The sequence below is a fragment of the Rhamphochromis sp. 'chilingali' genome, assembly GCF_963969265.1.
Source record: "Rhamphochromis sp. 'chilingali' genome assembly, chromosome: 2".
NCBI classification, from domain to species: domain Eukaryota; kingdom Metazoa; phylum Chordata; class Actinopteri; order Cichliformes; family Cichlidae; genus Rhamphochromis; species Rhamphochromis sp. 'chilingali'.
In genome coordinates, this window is record NC_137930.1 from 61,976,283 (window position 1) to 62,003,629 (window position 27,347).

Consider the following 27,347-nt stretch of genomic DNA (forward strand, 5'->3'; position numbering starts at 1 on the left):
CTGAAAAATCCCACCCCTGCTACAGGCTTGGATTGGCCTGGAAATTAAATGGGAGTCCTGGTGCGTTCACTGTAACGTGCCTAACATAGGAGCTGTGAGTTTTCTGCGGGAGATTCAGTCATCTCCGGTACGGGAAATGATTCAGAGAAACCAGAAACTGTTTGAAAAAAACAAAACAAACATTTTTATTGTCATCTTGATGTAGGAATAGTCACAACCAACAGCAGCTTTCACACACAGCGGTCCGTCGAGCTAAGTAACGCAAAAGTGAAATTTCCCATGTTTTCCTGGATCGGGGAAGAGACGTATTCCTTAAATTCTTGGAAGCCTTACTTTTGTGGCTAGTGAGCTTTAAAGAAGTACAGGCGACACCAAGTGGTGTTAAAGCGTCAGTGACGAAAAAATAAATAAATACATAAATAAAATAGAATAAAATAAAATAATAATAGCATGATTCTCCGAGCGTAAATTTTAAGAAATAGATGTGTAAAAATTACATTTTTTAAAAATCACATTGGTCATTTACTGTCCTGTAATTTTAAAAATACATGTTTAAAATGGTGGTTTTTTTTCCACAGAAAACGTTTTAACACTATATATCTACTGTAAAAATAAATAAATAATGTAGTAGTAAAAAAATAGTAACTTTTCTTTAATTTTTATTAGTCTATTACCCAATTACTTTGATGTAGCATGAATACCCATTGGTGAGGCCTCATTAGTGGAGATGTCTTCTTTCTGTTTTGTTTTTGTGCATAACTTCTGTGTCTGGGCACTCCTCTGGATATTCTTACACCAGAGAAAAGCTTCTTAACTTTGATCACCACCTGCACTCATGTATATATCTATCTACTTAGCACTTTTAATTCTTATTCTTATTTTTATTTTTATATCTATTTAAGCGTTTATGACAGTATGTTTGCACTAAGCACCGCAGCAATTTCCTAATGTTGTAAACCTGCTCAACATTTGGCAATAAAACCCTTTCTGATTCTGATTCTGATAATGTTATTAGGGTCCATTACTTTGTGCAAGTTAATCTGTCCACAAGTGCAGAATTTATAATAACAGTTCTTTTTTTTTCTTTTTTCACTCACATGTGTCATGTGTACATTATGGATTTACATATGTAAATTCATACTTTTTCTAAAATCTGGTATGTTTGAGTAACATTAATAACCCAGAACAGAGCAATACATAAAAACACAAACACGGCATTTCAGCTTGTGGAAGCTTGATAAAATAAGCTCCAAATGTTACAGCACTCTAAAGCAGCTACGACAAAGTTATCCAATAGATGAAGATAGAATTTAATTCATTGAATTTTTAGCCCAAACACTGGCTGGTCCAGTGTGCCTAAATAGTGAACCACTTCAAATTAACTGTGGGTTTTCCAAAGCGGTGTCCCTCTTCAGCGGCCTCCCCACCTTCACGGTGCTCGGGTCACATTCCAGCATCTCTCTGATCCAATTGTCATCCAGCGCTCCCTCTATGAACTCTTCCAGACTGATGATTGCTGCAAGGACGGGCACCGATTAGACAAACACCACTGGACTGACTGTTAATAATCTGTCTGTGAGGGTTGATACTAGTGAATGGAAAGTTTTGGGGCTAAATTTGGGGAACCACCGTCAGTAAAATATGCCTCTGTATATTATCCAGAGTATTGGTTGTCTTTAATTATATCAAAATGGAAAAGAGCAAATCATATCTTTTAGATTAACATTTTTGCCTCTTACTTATTTTGTGGGTTGAGCAATCCATTTGCATTTTGTTATTTTTAATCAGCATCAAACATGCTACAGTTTTGTCTTCAATTAGCCTTATTAGGCTTCAAGGATGTTTTTATTGTTTAAAGTTGTTACTAAAGATACTTTTAAAAACAAACCACATTTTAGTGGTGGATTTATTTATTTTTTTAAATTGGATTGTTTACCTTTTCTATAGAAACATATATAATCAACTTTGATACACATAGAAATAACATTGCAGTATGATTACACGCAAAAAGGAGGGAAAAGTCGCCACCTTTCCTCACCGTTATTGTCTTTATCTAATCTCACAAATATCCTGCTGGTGCATTCTTCAGCTGTAAGTGGGTTCGGTTTGGTTAAACCAGCAGCCACGTTCATCTTATAAACAGCCTGTCCGAACAAAGAAACGCACATCAGTCGAACTGCAACATCTGGCACATCTTCTGTTTTATACACCACGACACAGAGCCTGTACACCTGCATGATCTCCAGCATTTCCTCCTTTGTGATGGCTCCGTCTCGGTCTTTGTCATAGAGCTTGAATGACCAGCGCAGTTTCTCAACAGCTGAACCTTCAATAAGCATGCTGATGGCCATGACATACTCTCTGAAGTCAACCACCCCATCCTGAAAAAAAAAAAAAAAAAAAGCACCACACAGTTAATGTTTTGTTTCAGTTTTGTGATGCATGACTATGAAAGCATGTCCTTTCTTTTAGTTGTCTTCAATATGCCTGGAGAACTATTTCTGAAGGATATTCAAAGATTTTTGGATGTTTGCTGCCTTTTGTTCAGTTCTGTCAAGATGATCTCACAGATACGCCTTTAATTCACTGGCAGTGTGTTTGGGATCACCATCATGCTGAGAAACGAAGCTGTTGCTAATTAGTGTCTTTCCAGATGGTATTGTATGATGGATCAAAATTTGATTGTAATTTTTGCACTCTTAATTTAATCAATTTTGACAAGATCCCCACCACCACTGGCCGCCCCCTACAGAGCCTCCATTGCGTTTTAGAAAATGGCTCTACACACTCACTGTTGTACCCATCCCCTGACATGACCCCTACATTCTGACAATCATTTAAACATTTCACATTTGGATTCATCTCGCCACCAGACCTGTTTTAGCTGATTTTCAGTCCAGATCTTGTGTAATTTTCATTCCTCAGCCTTTTCTTCCTGTTTCCATTCTATATGAATGGTTTCTTCACAGACACCCTTCCACGAGACCATTTCTCTTTAACCTCCAAAGACCTGAACTCTTCCACGGCATGCGCTTTTAGTTTCTCTTTGATATTTGGGCTGATTGGGACCTGATGAATGTAAAAACAAAGAATTACCAGATTTTTTTTTTTTACCTAATTTTTGTTTCTAAGAAAAATGAGAGCCACATATGAGGATATTCGTTTCGATAGAACAGTAGCAGTATAATGTCCTCGTAAGTGGATATCAGGCGCTTGTAGAGCAAAATTGAGTATTTATGTCTAAATAACCCAAAATGTGATGTCCACATTTGTGGACACCAGGTCCTAGGAGGTTAAGCTTCAGCATGATAATCTAATACATGGATCAACTGAAGGCCCAGATGCATCTCTGAGCAAAACTACCACAAATTTATGCCTGTCAAAATATCTAATTTTTGGCACTTTTCATAGATTAAATGACAATAAACGCTTTGAATCTTGAATCTCTTTGAATCCAAAGATATTGGAACAAATTATGTACTCTTGAGACTGGCTCCCAGGCTTCCTACAGATACAATTTTAAATGGGCTATTCGTTAAACTTATGTGAAGACAACACTGGTTCATCCCTTGAATTAGGTGCCCTTTTATTGCCTGAATGATTCAGTGTTAAGTGAAAAAAATAATTCCTCTAAAATATTTCAGGCACAAAGAGTGAAAAAAAAGTGTGTTTTTCTATGAATACTTTTTTGGAAGACCTGGATAATTATTACTCAGGTTTACTTTAACCTCCTAGGACCTGGCGTCCACATATGTGGATATCACATTTTGGGTTGTTTTAGACCAGAATACTACATTTTGCTCTACAAGGGCCTGATATCCACTTACAGGGATATTATACTGCCACTGTTCTATTGAAATTTAAAGCCAATGTCCTCATATGTGGATCTCATTTTTCTTAGAAACAAAAATTAGGTTAAAAAAAAAATCACATAATTCACTGTTTTTACATTCATCAGGTCCCAATCAGCCCAAATAGCAAAGAGAAATTTAAAATGCATGCCATGAAAGAGTTAAGGTCTTAGGAGGTTAAAACTTTGCAATTCTGGATTTCATGGAGGCAAAAATATAAAGAAGTGAGTGGTGACTCAATACTTTTTCAAGACTCCTGTACTGTATAGACCTACTCTATAGAGTCATGCTTACCCCATTGCTGTCGAGCGTGCGGAAAATCTGTTCTGCATACTCTGCTGACTCACTGCCCACAGTTCCATCACAGAAATGCCTTTGAAACTCGTGAAGAGCGATTAGCCCACTTGGACACTCGATAACAAACTTTCTGCCACAGATAAAAACAACAGTTTGTGTTTTAATACACCAAAGGATTTGGAAAACAAGGGGAGTTTGAGAGAGGGGTCTGATTTGAGAGAAAATGTGTCTTAAATTGAGAATCAGTGGAATTAAGGTCAACCCATCCCCAACCTGTGTGGATTACATGTGTTTGAAAGCTTATTTACAGAGTGCGGCACAAGTGCCAAGATAATTAGGCCAAATGACATCATGGCAGAGTGAAGCTGATCAGTCCACAGGAGATAATACTTTACTTTGTTGCTGATGCTGTTAGTTTTGCAGATTTGCCTGCAAAAACAACAAATTCTAATCTGGCTAAATACACTGGAAATTCCTACAATGCTAAAATCAATAAGAGTAAAAATAAATGTATTGATCCCAAATTCAAGTACACTCTCGCGCTGATGGATGCTTATTTTAAATATGCTCAAACATTATTTAACCATGAAATTAGCACATGCGCAAGTAATTACAATGAGCGCCAGATTGCTCTAAAAACTACATTTCAGATTTTTGTAATACTCTTGTCTCTGGATGATGTCAGTGAGAGCAGATTTCCTAATGTGGTCAAAAGTTCCCATTCAGCTGCTGTTTATACCTGTTGTTTGGAGGGGCAGCCAATCAAAGCAAAGTTGGCTCAGGAGGCAAAACTGCTTGTTTCAGTCAGAGAATGAATTGAAGTCCAGGATAATAGATGTGCAAGGATTGTTTTGAACAAAAAATCTCTTTAAGTTGTTCTATAAATTTCATTCATTTTCACCCCTGTGTTGAGCAGCTGGATAAAACATGGACAGGTCACCCAGTCTAACTCAGGGCAACGCAGAGGCAATCACTCAGCTTATATTTACGCCCATGGTCAATCTGGTTTCAGGACTTCACCTAACAAGGACATCTTGGGACTGTGAGAGAAAGCTGGATTACCTAAAAAGAACCCACGCAGGAACAGGGAAACCATGCAACCTCCACACAGAAAGGCTCCACCCAGCTAGCAGGTTCAAACAAAGAATCAACTTGCTTTGAGTCTTCAGTACTAACCACTGGACCACCATGCCATGTCTGTTCCGTTCTGGGCATGAACGTAATAATCAATTTAAGGCTAAAGAAAATCTGCATCTGTTTTCAACTTCCTGTAAAAATTTAAGACAAATTCAAAAGCTTACCTGAACCATTCATACAGCTCTGTAACATATGACTTGCTTCTTCCACAAGTCCGGACAGCGGCTTGGCCCATACTGTAAAGACAAAGCAGCTCCGCACTCACCACTGACTTTACTTTGCAGAAATCCCAGCTTACGCTATGCTTTCTTAGTTGCTCCAAGCACTGCCTTATCACATCTGACAAATTACTCTGAGCTAATCTCCTCACATGAGGGGAGGTGGGGGGACAAAGAGAACAATGTAATTACTCAAGACAGTGCACATCACCAAGGGCCATGCAGACTGAAGGGTGTTTCTATCAGAGCCAAGAAATCATTTAAAAATAAATAATCAACCAAAGTTTCAGCTGAAGTTTCAGTAAACTAATATTTATTCACAACCTGGGAAGACGGCCCAGACATGTTGATAATAGCAGCAATAATCCATCAGACAACATCGTCTGGAGCCTGAATATCGAACATGACTAAACTTGTGGCAGAAACCAGTATGGACAGCGGCAGTAGCAAACTGGCAAATAGCCTGGAAAATATAACCCCAAGAGTTCAGGTCCTGCCTCTGGTGGAGCAACTGGCGCTCAAGTCTTGGCTTTCCATTTCAAATAATGCAATTGTTTTTAAAAATTAAATCAGTAAAACCAAAGCAACATGCAGCTACACACAGACACGGACATGAAATAAAACATTCCCTACCTTACAAAAACTATTTTATTCTGAACAGACAGAAGCAAAACATACACCTCTTTAAAAAGGTTCATCACTAATAAACCACATAAGCTGATGCGTTAGTTTTCTGGGAAAGTGGCGTTCACAAGAATGCAATGACATCCACAATACACAGGATGAAAAAAAATACTGACTTTTTGCCTTTCAAAAGGACCAGTCTGCATCTATGGCACAGCTTCATAGCTCTACATGTTCGGTTACAAAGAGAGCACTGATGCAACTACGTGCAGCTCCAGTTTCATCTCTGATGTGCACAGCATGCCACGTTTCATCAAGCTTATTCAGTGATACGTTTCAGCCCTCCTTTTAAAGTCTGCAGAGGCGCCACGTCGGAGACCGTTTCCAAAAAGCAGTAGAGGTTCATTTTGTGTCCAAAGGCACTTCAGACCGGACACAAGTAAGGAGGAGTCCTCTTGAGAGTTCAGCTGCTCCATCAACCGGCTCCTTAAAAATTCAAGCATTAGATATAACAGACAATTTTCTGCATGATCCACAACAAGCTTTTCCAGCCTCGAAATACGAGTTCTTGTTGAAAAATCTTGACGTGGCCTTCAAGAAATGAGGGGGAAAAAAGTATTCCCAAGAAGCAAACAGGAACTTTTTTTTTTTTAAGACTGCACCGTTTCATTATAACGATTATGTGAAGATAACACATAGACGTGCAGCCTTTTTGACCCCGAAAGCTCAGTGGACAACACTGGTATATGTGGACAACTGGTATATCTCACACGCACGCACGCACACACACACACACACACACACGCACGGTATAAAAATCCATGTGCCACAAACCAAATGATTTTGCTGGATTTCAGTAGTTCATGTTTTAATTTAAAAAAATCTCCTTAAAGTTAAAGATTTCAGTTAAAAGAATGTGTAATCACTAAACGTTTAGACATAGAGGATTTATTTTTAAGTAACTTATAACAGGGGATGTATATACTCAAGTTGTTAAATTTCTTATAAAAACAAAGAACAAAAAAAAACAAAAACAAAAAAACAGCCAAATGCAATAACTTTACTTTAATGGACCTATAAAGTAAATTTCTACATTATCTGGTCTCACCAGGATCTCAAGCCGACACCCTTTAATTTAGCATACGACAACACTTTGGTAACTCCATAACTAAGAGCCACTCATGGCCACGCTCAGCAGTGGATCACTAACAAATAGATCATCAAATCATGGCTATCAGAGGTTTCATTACTTTAGTAAAAAGCTAGAATGTGCAACTGAAAGCATGGCCAATCCTAAACTCTACATGAGGTAAATGGCAATGGGATCCATACTGCTCCGTGGACCATTCAAGTTCTCACAAATGTCACACCACAGCTCTGCAAATGTTCTACACTCAGGAGTCATGCACGTGGCTATTACACAAGAGGAAATAAAGGGGAGGGGGGAAAAAAAGTTTGGAATGACACTTCTGCATAGCACAATCCCTTAACAAACATATCCATTTCAACCCTGTGTGCCACATAACAAGCACATAAACATGTTCTCAGACTGTCAGTGCATAAAAAGAAGAAACGATAGAAGGTATGGCTTACCTGCACGACTATAGAGACAACAATAAGAACAAAGATTCAGAGGTGAACAAGTACTGATACTACTTGTACAGTATGCAGGGAAGTGTGTAAAATCTTAAAAGTTGATAACTCCCTGACTCGCATCAGTCTCAAACACGTACTGAGAAGATGTGAAATGGGTTCGCTCTTCAGCCATCACTACCAACCCTTAATATCAGCACTTCTAAAGTGCCCTTCTGATTTGCATGAAGTTGTACTGTAGTGCTCATAAATGACCAGCCATCAAAACTGGCAGCTCATCAACTAAAATTTTTTGAAGGTGGAACTAGTAAATTCTGAGGCTTTTTATGCAACCTATCCCTTTAAGACACATGTGGCCTGAAGACATGGTGTTTGATATCATATCGACCCCACATATAAACAGCGACATATGTTAGCATACAAGAGAAGAGGTTACTACACCGTTTGTGAGAAAAATGTTCAGATACTGACAAGAGAAAATCTCAGAGCGCCACGTCTTTAGGTGACTCTCAAAGAGAGTAGAGGTTATGGAAGTGTGGTCTGCCGCGGTAAGCTTTAAACCCACGGTTTTGGATCCTGAGGGAAGGGTTGCAAAGCTTGGCCAGTTTTTTAGGGTGTCCTCTTGCATTTTAGTCAAGCATACAGTACCTAATGAAATTACAACTTTAAAAACAAAAGAAAAAAGAAATCAATTCAGTGCAATTGTTTTTTGCGTCACCACTCCCAACCTTTGTTTAAATGTAGGTGGAGAGAAATAGAAGCAAGGATCCAGAGCCATCATAATGTACATCATATCACTCTTCTGTGCGTTCACGGCTTCTTCAACCTTTCTGAGGCTGACGGCAGATTTAAGAAAGCAGGGAGGAGAGGAACAGGGTTTCAAGGTGAGTGGGTGGGCAGCTGCAACGTTTAAGAGGCACATCCTCTTTCTGAAGAGGGAAAGCAGGTGTCCCTTAATGTCGCCGATTCTGCTTCTGTTTGAGCAGCCACCCAAAAACTAGACAGCTTATGTGGAGAAGAGTAACTAATATATTAAATTTTAACAAAACAAAACAAAACAAAACAAAAAACAAAAACAGAATGCTGCTCCTTTGAGTAAGCTTCAAGCAGTTTCTGCCATCATCAAAATGAGGATCCGGGTGTTTTCCAGCGTGCCGTTTCACACTGTAATGCAGATTCTATAAGGACCAGTGCATCTCTTCAAAGTCCACAGCTTCTCCCAAGTTTGTGTCCGTCTCCAAAAGGCTCCAGATCACTGCCATAGCTGCTTCATCACTGCTGAGGCTATTCAGGCCTGGTCCAACCACGCTCTCCAAATCCAACTGGGAATTTTCTCCTGGGGTAAGGTGGAGTGAAAACAAAAAGGAAAAGTTACCAGGTTGCAATAGGGAAGAAATAAATACAGCAAGTGACTCAGTTTATTATAACAAAGTTTATAGACACGATGAGTGGAAGTACCCATAAGAGTCTCTCCTCCTGAGAATGCAGCACCTTGAGGCTCACTCTCCGAGCTGGACTTTCCTGGTATTTCCATGTCTGATGTTTCTCCATTTGGGACCTGAAGACCAAAAGGGAGCACACTATAACCCTCACATCACATCTTAGACATAGTTCAGCTTCTAAAAATGTTTTATGTGAGCCAGAATAGAATAGAATAATCCTTTAATTGTCCCACAAGGGGAAATCTGGGTGTAACGGCAGCAAGAAAGACACATATACAAACAAACAGTACACAAGACACAGAACTGAAACATACACAGTTTTTACATATTTACATCAAGGACAATGGTTACCAAAAACAGAGTACTGTACCGTTATTAAATTAAATAAAATTAAATACAGATAAGAGGCAAACCCTGGTTATAGTGTGAATCGGTTGATAAAATAGTGCAAGTTACAGCGCTGATGTAAACCTCTATGTTTGTTGGGAGCAGTTTTGATTGTACAGTCTGACAGCTGCAGGGAAGAAGGACCTGTGGAAATGCTCCTTCATGCATTAAGGATGCATGAAGTTGATTGGATTGATTGGATAAACAGCCGGCATGACTCACGCTGTTGCTGATTTGATTGTGAATTTGTGGGGACTTGTCCTGTGGCAGACTGAAGGGACTGACGTTACCACTGGAAGGTGATGAGTTCGTCCTAAAGGAAACCCACACAGAACAACTTAAAACAGCAGTATCCTTCATCTACAACAACACCAAGTAACCAGAGCATAGATGCCGATGCTGGACTTGTGTGTTTTTAAAGTAATTATATCCAGTACATACCTGTTGAAATCCAGCAGCTCATTGGCAATCTGGGTTCCTATGCTTCCGGCATATATCATAGTCCCAGGTGTGCTGGAAATGCCCGGTATAATAGGAGGGGACTTTTTACAGTCTGACAGGGAAAAAATAAGACAGAGCAGAAGAGTTAAATAAGTGAAAGGGGGGGGGGGGGGGGGGAAGGCCCCCTACAACCGAATAATGTGTTGATAGAATAATTTTATAAAGACCTTCAGAAGCCTTGGGATTGCTCGACTGTTCAGATTTATTTCCTGACCGACCTGCTCGACTGGGATCATATCTGGTCATAGGATGAGCAAAGAGAAAAATTCAAACTAACACACATATATACAGACGCACTCACAGATACATAAGCAAATGTACAAATCCACTGAACCATATACTCACGAGATGACTGTGTTAGTTGACACAATATATTCTAGTTCTTTGGTCCACGGATTTACAAAACTAAACCACTGACTTTGCAGAGTGACAAAAGAGCCGTATTTTGTTTTGAATTTGTAGCAGTTTGTCTCTATTTTTTCTTTACTCCGCAGCACTGTGGAAGAAAAACAGCAAGAGGACAAGTCAGAGAAACACTAGAAAACAGAATCTTTAGATAACGCTGTAACCTAAAAGTACATCAGTGATCACAAAATACAGACATTTAACACTAGAACCGCCAACAGGGACATATTGATCCCCTTGCTTTTAAAATCAGATAACTTAAACCAGTGGTGTCCAAAATCAGGCCTCATGGGCCAGTGTCCTGCAGGTTTTAGATGTGTCCTTGATCCATCACAGCTCATTTAAAATGGCTAAATTACCTCTTCAACATGTCTTGAACTTCTCCAGAGGCCTGGTAATGAACAAATCATCTGATTCAGGTGTGTAGACCCAGGGTGAGATCTAGAACCTGCAGGGCACCGGCCCTCGAGGCCTAAAGTTGGTCAAGCCTGACTTATACTAAAACCATCAGCTAATTTCATGGCATTTTGTAAAATGGATTTATATATAGTTGCATAAAGGATTGACGCGTTCTGCATCAATGGAATGTAATACTGGGGTACAACAGGTCGGAGTGAACACATGGACAACAGAGTAAAAACTAGAGTAGAAATTCAGAGCAGAGCTGCCATGTCAAATGGGTTTCATGCTTGAGGAGATGAAGCGCTGCAGCCTGAGGTGGAGCAGTGTGGATGGTGTGCTAAACTGTCAGTTTTACTTTTACAGTAATTAATTTAATATAATGTGTTTGACCCCCCCACCCCTCCCCCCATAACCATGAATTGGATAAGTGGAAGAGAATGGATGAATGGAGATATACTACTTAGTATTTGTTTGTTAATTAATTGTAATAATTTTGATTTAAAATCATTTGTAAATTTAAAAAACTTAAAATTTTACTGCAGTTTCTGCAGGATGGAGTTAAAAATAAAACAAACAAACAAACACCCACATTCCTGGCAGTTCTGTGTTAATTAGGTATCTATCTGACCTATATTAAACCTAAGAATGAAGCCATTTGTTAAACATGGAAATGGCTTTAAACATATCCAAAATAGAGGAAAAAAAAACCCATACATAAATAAAAACTGCACCTTTTCGATGTCTGTCTGCTAAATGGGGTAAGTCATCTTGATGGAAGTATTCGTAGCACGATGTCCCGAGCAATTCTTGGGGAAGATAACCTAGAATGGTCGTCGCTCTGTCAAAGAAAATTGAAATATAATTAAGAGAGATCCAAATATCCTATTACATCAACTAAGATTTCCTTTAAAATGGAAAAATTCATACAACATAAACATTTCAGACAGAGCAAGAACAGAAACATTTTTAATCTGTTAACTGAATGTTTTACCTACCACTTTTCTTATGTTGCTATAGATACACAAGCTAGTTGTTGATGAACACTATTATTTATGACATGAACTACAAATGAGGAAAGAAAAAACCAATAAGCTAACCAATTAGCTTTATAACAAATGCTAACCAGTTGTACATTAATAATGTGCGCTGGACTCTCTGGGACTTTTAAACATTAGGCCAGATTGAAAATCAATAGTTATTTTAAAAGTAAAAATCACCACAACTGCCACACTTTGACAATAAACCCCAGTTTTACCTTTGATCAACAAAGGTGAACTTGCCATCCATGGCATAGCGCGTGATGAACTCTGTGGGTTTAACTCGGACTTCTCCATTAACCTGGGGAGATGAGTGGTTGTGGACGCGTCCCACCGCCACTAGACAGCTGAAGTGGGAGCTTTCCTGCTTGTCCACTTCACCCTCCCCTTCTGCTCCCAGCTGACTGGTCGGCCAGCTGCGCATGTAGCCTGTACAGTGGACTGTGCAGTACTTCTGCGACTCTAAAAGCAGATGCAGATACAAATCAAAAGCAGAACACAATTAACATACTCATTAAAAAGCTTTTTTTGAATTTAGACCTAATAAAACCTGCTGTGTAACATCTCCACCTTTCTTTTTGGAGACATTTCCCTGGGATTCCTTCTCTTCCACTTTGATAGAAATTTTGTTATACTTCATGCGACAGAAGAATGAACGACGAGCACCCGAACACAACCGTGCTGCACCGATTGGAAGGTCAGCCTGAACCTGCAGACCGGCTAAAGACACGAGAGAAACGTTAACCGTAATCTCTTACACACAAAAACAGAGACAAGAATATTTGCTTTACTTTTAGCATCTATTAGCCGTTCACGAGGATATAATTCAGAAGCGGACAGCTGCTCCTTCACTTTTCCCATGTCCTTTGGGTGTATGTAATCAAACAGGCTCTGCCCAATCAGCTCCGCCTAGAGGAAAACAAACAGCTCATCAAACTGACCTAAGCAAGGCTCCTATGGCGTATATAAAAAAAAAGACCTAAGGCAATTACTCCTTATGATGAAACCCCCCCCCAAAAAACCCAAAACACTGATGGTTAACTGTGACCCTTGGAGCACACCAGACACTGTGTGGAGCACAGATGGCTTAAATGACAGCTTAGGACTATAGTGTTATTTTGATCATTATTTTATAGTCTATCAACAAGCACACGAATACACTCAAAAGCCACTTTGTTAAGTACAGCTGTTCAATTGGTCATTAAAAACTCATCAGCTAATCAATCAGCAGCAACTTGATGCATTTAGGTGGTCAAGAAAGCATGCTGAAGTTCAAACTGAGCATCACAATGGAAGAAAGGGTGATTTAAGAAACTGAATGTTGGAAGGTTGTTGGTGCCAGATGGGCTCACCAGAAACTGCCATTTCTATGGTTTACAAAGCTATGGTCCGAAAGAGAGAAAATATCCAGTGCCCTGAGGAGTCTATTTCTCCTGCAACATTTGGATGATAGGATTAGAAACTGGCATAAACAACGTGAAAACATGGATCCATCCTGCCTTGTGTCAACAGCTGAGGCTGCAACTGGTGCTGTAATGGTGTGAGGGACATTTTCTTGGATACATGAGAACACTGTGTCACAAATCTCAAATCATGACAATAATTTCACTCAGTGGCCTCAACAATCACCAGATCTCAATCCAATAAGAGCACCACTGGGATATGGTCCAACAGGGGATTGGCATCATGGATATGCAGCCAGTAAAGCTGCAAAAACTGTGTGATTATGTTGTATCAATATGGATCAAAACCTCTGAGGAATGTTTCCAGCACCTTGTTGAATCAGTGCCATATAGAATTAAGTCAGTTGTAAATGCACAAAGAGATCCATCTGAGGTACTAGCATGGTGTACCCAATGAAGTGGCTGGTGAGTGTATGGCATCTTTCCAGTAATCACTTGTCCTGCAACAGACTATTGTGCACTAACTATTAGGACCAACATAACGATAGATTTAGATGACATTTCCATTTCTATTGAGTACTACAATACATAACAAATGCTGTGCACTCAAACATCTCACTACAGAGTCACCTGATGGTTGTGGATTCAAATCTATTTACATTAGTTACAAGATAACAAAAGCCATCTGGTGTGTCCCAGGTTTTCATAACAAAAGACACTGCAGAAACAGTAACAAATGTAAAAGTTTTACCCGGCTATAATTTAATATCTTCGTGACAGACTCTGAGACAAAAACTATTTTCCCACGATCACAGCCCACTACAAACAGGAACCCATCTGCAGCCTGCACGATAAGGAAACAAAGGGGAGAAAAGGGGAGCCAAAGTGATGAAATGTTCTAGAAAAAAATAGCAAGAGTTTGTTATTTAAAAAAATATTTTTTTTTACAGTAGTAATGTAGTTTATTGGCAACATTTTAACTACTTTGTTACACTGTTGTGTGTCTGCAAAGACAGAAACTTTGAGCCATGTTCAGACTTTTCTTTATAATAAAATTACATGAATAAAAAAAAAAAAAAAAAAAAAGATGAGAAGCTTGGCATTGTTATTTGAAAAAATAACAAAATAATAATCTGCAGCATATGTGGACTCTACAGAGTGTTGTTCTGCTTTTTAAGGAAAGGTTAAAACATCTCCAAAGGGACTTGCAGGTTACACTTCATACCAGAGAAACTGTTAGATTTGTCACTTCTGCATTTACCTTGAGAACAAGGTGTTTGAGCTCCTCATCAGGAAGGAATGACGGTTTATAGTTGGCTTCAGAAAAAGAACTTGCTGAACCTGAAAATATACAGATATTACACAAAGTTACACAAATAAAAAATAATGATAATTAAAAAGAATACCGACGACTGCCAGTTCTGCTCAGCTTCCTAGTCGATGCACCTATGGTATGAATTTGAAAATCCTTGACAACATCCTTCTTCAGTTATTGTGTTGACAATCCCCCATCAGCCTTTCACAGCTCAGGGATATAAGTAACACTCCAGCACAATGCCAATAATCTAAATAACTGGCAGTTACCACCAGTAACAACAGAGTCAGAGTAGATTAATTGAACAAATTTAAAAAAAAACAAAAAAAACATTGAGTTGGTACCTTTGAGAGACTTGAGGTGCTGTACTGCCATTCGAAGCACAGTGAGTTTGTCCAGCTTACGAGACATGGGGTTACAGGTGGGGATCATGGCTGAGAGCTTGTCAATCAGATTGTTCATTTTGTCCCGTCTCCTCTTCTCAATTTGGCTATGTGGCTCCCTGCAGACACATGAATTCAGAAATAATGCCACAAAAATAGAAACAACTTTTCTGCTTTGCCTTTACAGACTTGCAGTATATTGCAAAACTTGCTGGCCTTTTAAGATTCCCATGATCTTGTAACATTTCTGGTAAAGTTTTATCAGTTAAGTCATACTCTACCTGAAGCATTTAACTTTGACATGTTGGTCCTCTCCATCTGACCTGCAAGTAAAACAAATCTGAAATGGTTTAATGCTGATTAAAAGCATACAAAAAAGGTATAAAGAGGTGTTAGCACCTGAAGAAAATCCTTTAGGACTTCAGAAAATTTCTTCTCAACAAATTCCATGAAAAGCAATACACCAGCAAGTAACATACTAAGGCCTCACGCACACACACACATACACTAACATTATCACTCAGCTTAACTCAAATACCTCAAAACATTGAGACTGGACTGACTAACCAACACAAAGCGCAAACACACTGACCTACACCACCAAACCATCGCACACACCAACCTGTAAATGCTCTTTTGCACAATATTATTACTAGATATATTATATATTATTTTTTTTTTTGCACTAACTTGTCTTGTAGCACCTTGGTTCCTGGAGGAACGTTGTTTCGCCTCACTGTGTATTTTTAAACTGTATATGGTTGAAGTGACAATAAAGTTGAACTTGAACTTGAACTCAGTTACACAGGCTTAGAAACCAGCCAGTGACCCCCAGGCAACCTCTGATCACTAGCAGATTGCTGCAGAGTATTTCCTAACCAGGTGGCGAGTGGCTGCTTGAGTCTGTTGGTCAGTGAAGAGTGAAAACAGTCAACTGCAAATGCTCACTACCCAACCACCCATCTGTACTGAAACTTTGAAGGCAAACTATCTCCATTTCCAGTTTGGATTTTCACACTTTCAGTACCGTATTGAGTAATGAGTAGTCAGCAAGTGTTTGCAGACAAGTCAGCGTCTTCCATGCAAAGTCCTGGTGACTGCAGCAATTTGCAAGCGATCAAAGCAATCACAAGGAGGTCCTTGGTACAGAATGGTATACCTCTTTGAGACCAATTTCTTCTAGCGACAGCCAACCACTTGCCATCCAGCTGGGGAATACACACTTTTCCCAAAGCGACCTGTGGTTACCAGAGGTCACTGACCAGGGCTCATCAACACAATTTCATAGCGACTGCCAACAAATGCTCACAACTAGTTGGGGAATGCTAATTTTCTAGGCTTGAAACTGAGGTTTAAATACTACCATCTCTAAAAAGTAGGTCTAAAGCTTCATGTAGCATTCCTCTGCATCACATTGTGTCATTTATCAGTTAAACTGTACCTGTTTTGGTCATCTTCCATATCTACATCAGGGACTGAAACACATTTTGAATCCCTAGAAAGAAAAACAGCGGTGCCTGTATTAACAACAAATATTAGTGTGGGTCTTAAGATTTAGATTTTCCTGAAGCAAGCAGTCCCATACGTACTGGTTGTCCACGCTGCCCTTGCGCTTTCGGGTTAACTCCACGCTCAGGGACATACCAGCAGCTGAGGGTGGGGTCATCAGGCTGGGCAGAGACACAGAAGTACTTTGTTCTTCCTCAACCAGCACATCATCTGAAATGCAACAGAAGTGTACCTGGTCATAAAACATGAGGAATTGATATAATTTTCCAATACAATATAAGAGACCATGCACTACTGCAACAGATTGCTCCACCTGTTTATGCTGAGCTAATATATAATAAAGATGCCAAATATATGCATATGCAATGGCGCTGGCACGGCTGGCAGCCTTAACTCAATTTCCCTCGGGATGAATAAAGTATGATCAATCAATCAATACTACCTTCTGGCTTTAAAAACAATTTTAAATACTTGATACAGAAGTTACACATACAGATACATTGTGTGATTTAATAGGGACGTAATAACTGGTTCTCAAACTGTCAGGTAGGCCCAGTGCTATGGAAGTGGGTTAGTGGACAACCAGGGGCAAAATATAAAGGCAGTTTAAAAGAATGTGTGAATGAATGATACATTACTATTGAATACAATGCAAATAGCAATTCTATGTCATGTCGTAACTGAAGGATGCACTTAGCCAGGTGCCCCCACAACAATGGACAACACCACAGAAAAAGGGTTGTTCAAGTGTAGCTGCTCTAACTTGACTTGTGGTAATCTTTGTTATCTCGAACATAAGAAGTTGCATTTTTATTTGAGAGGATTTATTTTTAGAGCCACTTTTATTAAGCCAAAAGCTCGTGTTTTAGACTATGCAAAACACTCAATTGCAGCCATTTTCCCTGCTACTGATGGCTTTAAATTATGCCAGTAAAAGCAGATATTCAAAAAAAAAAAAAAGAGCCAGACCCACCCACCTGCTGTTCAAAAGTTACATTTACAAGAGGCAGAGAATCAGCAGAAGGTTGTCTTTAAAGTAGAATAATGGAGCTAAAAAAACTAGCTTCAGGTGGTCACTGCATCAAATGTCTGAGAATAATTTTGAACTGTGAATCATGCAAAGCTATTCTAGTGAAGTGCAGGAATACAAATACGGAGCTGGAAATTAACACAAGCACCTTGAACATTAGCCCAAAATAACAAAAATGAAGCTTTAAAAAAAAAAAAAAAAAAAAAGCCTCACAGTTTTCATATTACTGGATCCTATTGGTAAGGTCATCTCCCTAAAGGTGAAGTGGGTTTCCAATAATATTTGCCGGTGAACCTTCAGATGTTAATGAATCCAGCTCATTATGTTCCTACAGCTCAAAGACTTGGCCATTAACCAGCCTTCAGAGAGAAAACAGCATGCTGTTAATGCCTGATCATAGCTCCCACAGGGATGTATTTGAACTGAGGCCAACGTGTGCTAACAGAGACTTATAATGCACAAACTGCTTTAGTAGAGCTGTTCAGACACCACTAACTAATAGCTCTACATCTCTACACTGTATAATCTATTGTGGTATAACATGAGCTGCCATGACTGATGTACACATGGCCTCCGAGGCACTCAAGTTTGTACGCGTGTGAGAAATTGATACAATGGCAAGAAATAGCCAAAATGTGGCTGATATCCATGGCACCTAGTTTTAACAGTTTCACACTGTCTGTGACCCAAAGAGTTGTTAACAGATTGACTGAAGCTTAACTTTTAATCCCGCTCTCCTCATCAGATTCTGTTGGATTACAGAGAAGGCGAGTACTTGAATGGACATCAGGCCATACAAGCATCCCCCTGTCAACTCCCACAATCCCTCTCTTAAGGTCACGTGCCCATTAATTTGCTCATTCACTCAACACCTGAATGAGCATCTGCTGCACCCAACTCACCCTACACCCTGTGCTCACACAATGGCAACAACATGAGAAATGACTTGTTTCTCATTAACTTTAAGTTATACTTTCAACAATGTTGCAACAGCTGCCACTGAACATTAAATGCTGAGTGTTTTCATTTATAGAACAACAACAAAAACAGAGAAATGGGAACAGATGTGCAAGAGTGGAACATAAAGGCAAACAGTCTGATCAAAATAGGTCATAGGATACTCTGTTCCACCCTGCTCACACATACACCCCGGGTCTGCCCAGTAAGTTTGCATTCTTCAGTCATTACCAGCTCAATAGCTTAAATGATAAGGCCCAACTTCTGGTCAAACATTTATAAGGCACGCAGTTAACTGCATGATGACTGTGCAAAGGAAAGCATAGATATACATGTTCCATAGAGAAGAAACTTATAAAACAATAAGGTGATATTTATTTCAATATAGGATTATTGGATTTTGCTTTATTTGCCCAGCAGATAAAGTTTAGTTAGTAAACTGTGGCATTTTGAGCTACTCCCAATAACAGCACATAAACTGTGAATCATACCCGAGTAACAACTTGAGATGTGTCCCTGTTTGTATCATTTTTACAGACTAGAGATGGCACGATACCACTTTTTTATGTCCGATACCGATATCATAAATTTGGATATCTGCCGATACCGATATGAATCCGATATAGTGTGTTTGTTAAACAGTAAAACTGTTTTTTTAATATCTTGCTGCATTTTGTATAAGTTCATACTCAAGTTAAAAAACCAAAAAAAAACCCCACTGAAGCTATTCTGTTATACCTGTATGTAAAAAATACACTGCACCCAAAATATTTCATAGTTCAGCAATACTGATCAATCTAATAAACTTAAACCTACTCAAGCCTTCCCATTCTGGTATTTTAAAGAGTACTTAGAAATATTAAGCAACCCAACTAATAGGGTTGCAAACTCCCAGCAAAAAAACAATAGGGAAGCACCCCCCACCTCATGATGCTTAATCGACGTAATCAACTTTAATTTGATGCAGTGTGAAAAAAAAAATGCACAGAAATAAATTATTTTTCAAGAATAATTAAATAGATTCAACATCTTTTTTCAACAGAATTGCAGACTGCACAGATGGTACCTTCCCAAAGGAAAAAGTAGTATAGCTCTAGAAAGTAATATTAAATAAATTCTAACAACAGCTTATCAAGCTTAAATGTGCTGCTGTTGTTCAGCCGCTGGTTTCCTCTTTCTGGTGCAAAGTGGGCCAAAAACAAAGAAGAGAGACGGACTCGCGACAGAAAAGCCGATCAGCTGATCACTGATCAGTTTCACGATTGAAGTAGCAACAGGAGAGAGAAGAGGCAGTCACTCCATATATCGGTTGTTAAGCTTAACGCTGGAAGGCTTTACAAACATTCAGAGATGAACTTACACTCTTGATTTACTTCTCTCTGGGATCACTTCCTCGGAGATGAAATGCTGGTTTGGTAGCGAGGCTACAAATACACACAGCCGCTCTATCACGTGAGCACACTGCTCCGAGGTGCTACGGTTATGAGCCGAGTTACAGCATGTTGCAAGTTTTGTGAGGTGCTTTTTTGATATTTAATGGATCGGATTACATTTTTTATTTCTATCCGATATCTGATCCAGTAATTTACGTCAGTATCGGACCGATACCGATACGTAATATCGGATCGGTCCATCTCTAATACAGACCCTGGCGACCTTATAGGATTAAATAAAAGCACCAGTCAAACAGACCTAGAGAGTGGTTGTCAGAAGCCTCCAGGGACCACTGTCAACTAGTCGGTGAATACACACTTCCCTACCAACCACTAACTCGATCACATCCAACATGGTGGACAATTCTTGATGCAGAAGATGATCTCCAATATTTGATTATTTTTAATATAAAATATTGTATGGAATTTAACATTTTCTTTTACATGTTGGTTTGATGGGTTGTCCCAAAAGACAGGAGCAGACGTAATGGCATTGTTAAAAGCTTCACCAAGATTGGTGAGTCCAGACCTGATTTTAATTCTGAAGAAACACATGGTTAAGAAAGTAAATGGTATGAGCATGTTTTCTTCAGCCAATTTATTTTACTGTTCTCAGGTCAGCGCTATATTGCACTTAATAAAAAATAAATTGCTACTCATATTCCTTCATGCCTTCTTTTATTAAGATGCTAAATGTAGACTAGTAAACGTTCTTATTTACACTTGCTTATATGCAATGCTGTGATAAAAGTATTTTCCCTATTCTTAATTTTTGTTTTTGCATATATGCCACAAACTAATTTAATGCTACATAAAAATACCCAGAGTCAAAATGCAGTTTTTAAATGATGATTTTACTTATTAAAATGGAAAAAGAGTTATCCAAACTTACCTCGCCCTGTGTAAATTGCTCCCTAAACCAAAAAACTGGTTGTGCCACCTTTGGCAGCAATAACTGCATTCAAACGACTGTGATGACTGACAATGAGACATTTGACAATCAGGAATTTTGGGCCATTCTTTCTTGCAGAACCGTTTTAATTCAGCCAGATTGTTCATGCTAGGAAAATCCTCCACACTGTTTAAAGACATGCCAAAGCATGACACGACTACTCCAAAACCTTCACTTTGCTTGTTTGAGCGATTAAGAGGCGGACTGGCAGGTTTGTTTCTGTTCACAGTCTCGCCCAGCCCCTTTTTTATTGTTGAATTGTGAACGCTGACCTTAACTGAGATGAGTGAGTTATGCAGTTCTTTAGGTGCTACTCTGGATGAGTTGTCGATTTGCTCTTGGGAGTAATTTTCGTAGGCCAGCCACTTCTGGAACGGTTCACCAATGTTCCAAATTACAAAATGAATAAACTGTTGTTGGACTCCCAAAGTCTTGCAAAACTGCTTGATGTCAGTAACTTTGCATCTCAGACATTTCTTTAGATTCCGGCATGATTTGTTGCTTTTGAGATCTTTTAGCCTACTTCACTTTGTTAGACAGGTTCTGTTCAAGGTTCTGTTCTGTTTTTTGACTTTTCTACTATGTTGAATATTAAAAATGCAATCAGCCTAAGAAATCAGGAAGTAGGCACACACTTTTTCACAGCACTTTATAAGTCCTAATGTTTCATGTTGAATGTTAGACTGGCTATAGTTGAGGCGGTAGACCAGGTCTACTAATTGGAAGGCTAGTAGCTAGATCCCTGCATAACAAAGTATCCTTGGGCAAGATACTGAACTGCAAGTGGCTCTCCAGTGCATTCACCAGAGTGTGTAGAAATGTTTCACTTATAAAGAAAAACCATAGAAATAAAGTGCTTGTATGAAAGATTGTGAATTGGTGAATGAGTCCTGTTGTGTAAAGTGCTTTGAGTGCTCAAGCTGAGTAAAAAGTGCTATATAAGAACTAGTCCATTTACATTTATAAGATTACTTTGAAGGTGTTCTTCTAATTAGACTGCCAAACAGAATTACAATTGCATGGCAGGATACTGTAAACGGACAAAGCTTCAGTCAGGAGAACAACTGAGATAACACAAGTCTGCAACCAAAAAACTGCATACGATTTTTTTGATTGTGTCTTATAGATTTTTACTCACTGAAACCAAGAAAAATATTTTAAAAACTGCATCTTGTCAGGTTTTCTTGCAAAACTCACATTTTTAGTTGAATTAAGCATACAATTTCCCTTTTTAAACTGAAAAAAAAAAAAAAAAAAAAAACACGTTTTCAACCCCCCCCCCCAAAAAAAAAAGAACAACAGCAAACAAACAAAAAACTGTACATGATGGGGGGAAATGGAGATCATTTTTGCAGACCTGTGTAATCCATCCACAATACAAGGTTAGTCATTAATATACTGCTGCATGGTCTGGGCAGTAGTTACATCGTAAGGTTTTAAAAACTGAGCTTTAAAACGTGCTTATAGTGGCAATAAAAACCAAGAGAGGTCGGCAATGATCACTGACTTTTTTTTTTCTGGGGGGGGGACGACACACACCTTGTTCAGATTAAATATAGCAAGGTACAAAGCATTAAATCATGTTTAAAACACAACAGCCTTAATAAATGCAGATTATTAAGGTTCTATGACATCCCATTCCATTCAGTGCTCAACTGAACTGTTAAATGTAAAAATATATACAATTGTGGGATTTGTATACGCACTATAGATTATGGCACTCACAGTGACCTAGGCAATGTTGATATAAAGCTTTATCAACATTGGTCCACTTGTCCAGAAGAAGATGATAGGTAACATACACACACACACACACACACACATACACACACACACACACACACACACACACACACACACACACACACACACACACACACACACACACACAAAGCTACAATCATTATAGTATGATAATGAGTGTCAAATATTTGCAAAAGGCACATGTAAATAAATGTAACTGCTGCGTTTCAGGCCACCTTTTGCAAAGTATTTACAGTAAAAAAACAAAAACAAAAAACACATTGGCTCAATATTATTTTGTATATGTATTACTACAAAATAATATTGGTTATGGGCGACCGTGGCGACCGGAAGGTTGCCGGTTCGATCCCTGGGCTCTCTGTCCTGGTCGTTGTGTCCTTGGGCAAGACACTTTACCCTACTTGCCTACTGGTGTTGGCCAGAGGGGCCGATGGCGCGATATGGCAGCCTCGCTTCTGTCAGTCTGACCCAGGGCAGCTGTGGCTACAACTGTAGCTGCCTCCACCAGTGTATGAATGTGAGAGTGAATGAATAGTGGTATTGTAAAGCGCTTTGGGTGCCTTGAAAAGCGCTATATAAATCCAATCCATTATTATTACTACAACCTGAACACAGTTTACATCCTAAAAGTTGTCTCAAATTGCAAATTGAGCAGTGTGAACAAAAATTTAACCTAGGCCAGTAGCAACAAGTTCAGTTTGAGCTCACTCACTCTTGCTGGATAAGGGCCCCATGGGCAGTTTTCAATTTGATATTATGCCTTTACTGGACAGTTAACTGTTTATATTGCGCATGTCATGGATTCAAAATGGCAGTAGTTATGTGGCAAGCAGTACTCAGTTACTGGGAGCTTTCAATACAGCAGAGCAGAGGAGGCTATTATCTCTTTTATTACACACACACACTTTCTACCACTATATAATCAATAGCTTTAGTTTCAGAGTATGAATCTTTGAATATGAGACCCTCACTTAATGGAAAATGAATTTGAAAGAGTGTTATTTATAGTAAAAAGGTGTCCAATTCTTAAATCATCTCGAGCACCCTTTTCTTTTATGGTTCCAGCTGCTTTACTAACTACTCATTTCCTATATACTATTCCTTACTTTACCATAACATTAAAGATTGTGTGTTTAAGTGTATTCTTTAATGCAAGATTTTTATCCCAATGAAGCATATTTGAGGGAATATAACAATAAGCAATAGCTGAAGGTGATCATGCTATTTGACCTAGATTACGCTCACATGACATGTTGCACATACATATATACACACATGTATGTATGTACATACATATTTATACACACATGTATGTATGTACATACATATTTATACACACATGCATGTATGTACATACATATATACATACATGTACATACATATATACATACATGTATGTATGTACATACATATGTATACATGTATGTACTTACATACATGTATATACACATATATACACGTATGTATGTATGTATGTATATATATATATATATATATATATATATATATATATATATATATATATATATATATACATACATACACACACACACACGTATGTACATACATACATGACTTCAGTTCTTATTATCGGAATTTATAAACTACCATTTACGAATGATATTCTTTACAAATGTTGGCTTTGACTCACCAAATTACACTATATACAGTTATGTTTATTTTTATGGGCACTGGTCTTTAGTTTGTACTAAAATCAACTAACTAAAGGGTTCCGAGTATATTTTACACTGTGTAAAGAGACCGCGGAGCATTAAAATGAACTTACAGAAATGTCTGCTTCATCCAAGCTAATGTAAGACAAATGGCCGAGCTGAGTCAACGGATAGAGGCACCGACCTTAGTTGGGCCAAAATAGCAGCAAGCACTGACGCTGATTAAACACCACTTTCATCAGAAAACAGAACATAAGCGTCAGAAATATCGGCAAGAACGATCTGTCCTTGGCTATGACAGCACCTCCTCTAACAGACTCATCTTAGCCGAGTGTGTAGCCCCGGCCTCGCCTCGGTGCCGCTGCTAAGCTAACATTTACGTGGTTTAATCTTTCGAGTTAGCATTAACAGGCATTAAAACACACAATTTACATATAAAAACCCTTATCCTTAACTGATAAACACGCAAGGCGGATATTTAGCGCAATTCGCAGAGTGGTATCGCTTAACAGCGTCGTGTTGTCTTACATAAATGGCATAGCGTTAGAGGGCGAGCTTGGTCTACTGATCTACTGACCTAGTTTTTGGAATAGCGCAAAGTTACAGTCAACGAGCAACAAAAGAACTGCCGGAAAAATATCGCTTCTCTTTTCTATTTCTCCTAAATGTCAGTGCCGCGGAGACATTTGAATTTCACCCCTATTATTCAAAGTGATAATAGCTTTAACATGTTTGAATTACCTGCCGGTTCGCCTACCGCTCTGTCACCGCCGGTAGCCGTTGCATTCCTGGCCGACATGGCTGGAGCCGGAGCCGGTACGCTGGGGCCCGGGACTCCAATGCATGGATGAAGCAGTCGACTCCTACCAGATAGTGTTTGTTAGTGAAGACGCTGCGAGAGGGGGGCACAAAACGAGCAAAAATATTCTAAAACCCGCTTGTTTATCGCTAATGAAGATTTAAAAGCAGAGGGAGGGCATCGAAACGTGCACAAAGGTACTAGAGCGAAGTGCAATTAGGACATAGTAGGGAAACACGGAAGACAGAGCACAGTCTCCTCCTACCGGTTCACAACCAGAATCACCGCTGTAGCTTCACCGACCTCCCGTCAAAATGGCTGATTGGTTATCCCAATAACCATATAATAATAAAATAATAATAAAAATAATAATTAAAAGCACTTATTTATCCTGACAAATCCTGGGACAGTTAATTAGTTAAAATTCCAAGTTTAAGGGAGGGGGTTCGGAAAAGAAATCTTAATAGAAAATGAGCATAAAGAAAAGCTTATTAATAAAGTGTCTGATAGAGCCCCCAAAAGAGATCAAAAGTCTCAAAGCAGCCGTGCATGCCTGTCAGAGTGACACAGAAAAACAAAAGGAACAAGTTTTTGAGACAATACTCGAGGATCCTAACAATATCAAAATCTCAAACTTTTCTCAAAGTTGGTTTTAAAGTATGTTTAGTTACCTAATTTAATGAGATAATGAGATTTAGCCATTACCCCGATAGTTCCTCTTATTAATAATACTTCATATTTATTATTACAATAATTATTATTATTGCATTCAAAGTGCTTTAAACAACATGCCACATTTACCCATTCACACAAGCACTTTCTTCTATGCTTTAAGTGCTTTCTATCTTTCTATCTAGGCATTCACACTCATATGGGTGCATCAGAGATAAATGTGGGGTTAGTATCTTGCACAAGGATACCTGGCATGCAGACTGGGATAGCCAGGGACCAACCTTCTGATTAGTGAGTGACCTGCTCTACCTCCTGCGCTACATCCACCACATCCTTTCCTTTGTCTTTACATTAGTTCAGAAAACAATTAACAAATAAAATAAAATATAACATACTTGGATCAATTGATCAATACTCTTGTTATTTATTGGACCCATTCTGGCTGTAAACATAGACCTAAGACTTTATTAGGTCTATGTATAATATGTATAATAGAAATGCATATACTATTATATATTGTACATATATTTATTAGTTTTAGATGTAGCCATTCTTGTATTTTGCTTGTTTACATTATTGTATTTGCACAACTCTGTTGCTTGTGAAGCTCGCACACAAGAATTTCACTCACATGTGCTGTACCAATGTACCTGCACATGTGATGTGACAATAAAAGTGATTTGATTTGATTTGATTATTACTCCCACATCAGGGAAATTCACTTGTTACATCAGCACATGGGACAGGAAAAGAAAGTGAATTAGAGATAAACATTGGGAAAAAAGGGGAAAAATAGTGTATAAATCGTCCAAAATACTATACTGTGTACAAATGATTACATAGATTTTTTTTTTTTATGTGTCCATAAATTGCAGTGGGAGCGATGATGCATAAACCAGTGGTTTTACAGAAAGGCAAGCAGAGACAGTTTCCGCACCCCCAATTAAATATACAAAAAAACCATTTTCCTCCACAATTTACATTAATATAGATTGGAGCAGATTATGAAATACCAGAGAATTTTGCTTCAATCGTTATCAGAAACAGCCAGCTATTATGTCAGTTATATGTCTGTAACTTAGGTTCCCTGAAGAAAAGAAACAAGGTACAACACGTATAGCATGGTATATTACACCCTATGTGTCTTGGCTGAAGACCCTTGGTGCTATATGCCAGTGAGTAAGCTTCTATAATCCAGTGAGACAGCAGGTGTTTGGACAAAGGTCTACCTCTGGTTGGATTAGCAAAGCAATCAAAGAACTGTTCACACGATGCCTGGGGCTGCATTGTGGTCGATTTTGGAGAAGAACAGGAGGTAAACAGTCACTGCTCATTTTGGTATCAATCCGATACCAAATAAATACAGGGGGGCTAGGGGCTTGGGAGAGCCAATTCAGCCACCTGCGACCTCCACACCAGCTTCTGAGACCAAGCCAGTGGGTCCCGTTTCCCCTGAAGGACATCCATTCTCTGAGCCTGCTGTGAGACCTCTGCAGCCCCAGCTAGTCACATCTCAGCCACAGGTCTGCGCACCATCAGGACCTGCTTAGCACGAGCTGGAGG

At 38.9% G+C, this 27,347-nt stretch overlaps 2 protein-coding genes across 5 annotated transcripts; both read right to left on the reverse strand.

Annotated features, from left to right (window-relative positions):
* Positions 1-135: 135 nt before the first annotated feature.
* On the reverse strand, positions 136-6,981 carry LOC308393077 (guanylyl cyclase inhibitory protein). 3 transcript variants are annotated; one of them, XM_080876553.1, is made up of 5 exons: positions 5,450-6,981; positions 4,146-4,278; positions 2,232-2,381; positions 2,039-2,144; positions 136-1,516 (listed from the first exon to the last, which is right to left on the reverse strand). In XM_080876553.1, exons 1-5 carry the CDS (start codon positions 5,518-5,520, stop codon positions 1,374-1,376), a joined length of 603 nt encoding a protein of 200 aa, XP_080732679.1. In that variant the 5' UTR covers positions 5,521-6,981; the 3' UTR covers positions 136-1,373. The 3 variants fall into 3 exon arrangements, with proteins under 3 accessions (XP_080732679.1, XP_080732678.1, XP_080732680.1); XM_080876552.1 differs by having other exon boundaries at positions 2,039-2,381; XM_080876554.1 differs by lacking the exon at positions 4,146-4,278 and having other exon boundaries at positions 2,039-2,381; positions 5,450-5,556.
* Positions 6,982-7,126: 145 nt separating this feature from the next.
* On the reverse strand, positions 7,127-25,363 carry bmal2 (basic helix-loop-helix ARNT like 2). Of its 2 annotated transcripts, XM_080876550.1 has the most exons (17): positions 25,055-25,363; positions 16,585-16,714; positions 16,437-16,490; positions 15,277-15,318; positions 14,957-15,114; positions 14,559-14,638; positions 14,049-14,141; positions 12,686-12,803; positions 12,465-12,614; positions 12,113-12,356; positions 11,589-11,695; positions 10,396-10,546; positions 10,218-10,288; positions 9,991-10,102; positions 9,772-9,862; positions 9,179-9,278; positions 7,127-9,056 (listed from the first exon to the last, which is right to left on the reverse strand). In XM_080876550.1, exons 1-17 carry the CDS (start codon positions 25,110-25,112, stop codon positions 8,899-8,901), a joined length of 1,917 nt encoding a protein of 638 aa, XP_080732676.1. In that variant the 5' UTR covers positions 25,113-25,363; the 3' UTR covers positions 7,127-8,898. The 2 variants fall into 2 exon arrangements, with proteins under 2 accessions (XP_080732676.1, XP_080732677.1); XM_080876551.1 differs by lacking the exons at positions 16,437-16,490; positions 16,585-16,714.
* Positions 25,364-27,347: the final 1,984 nt, after the last annotated feature.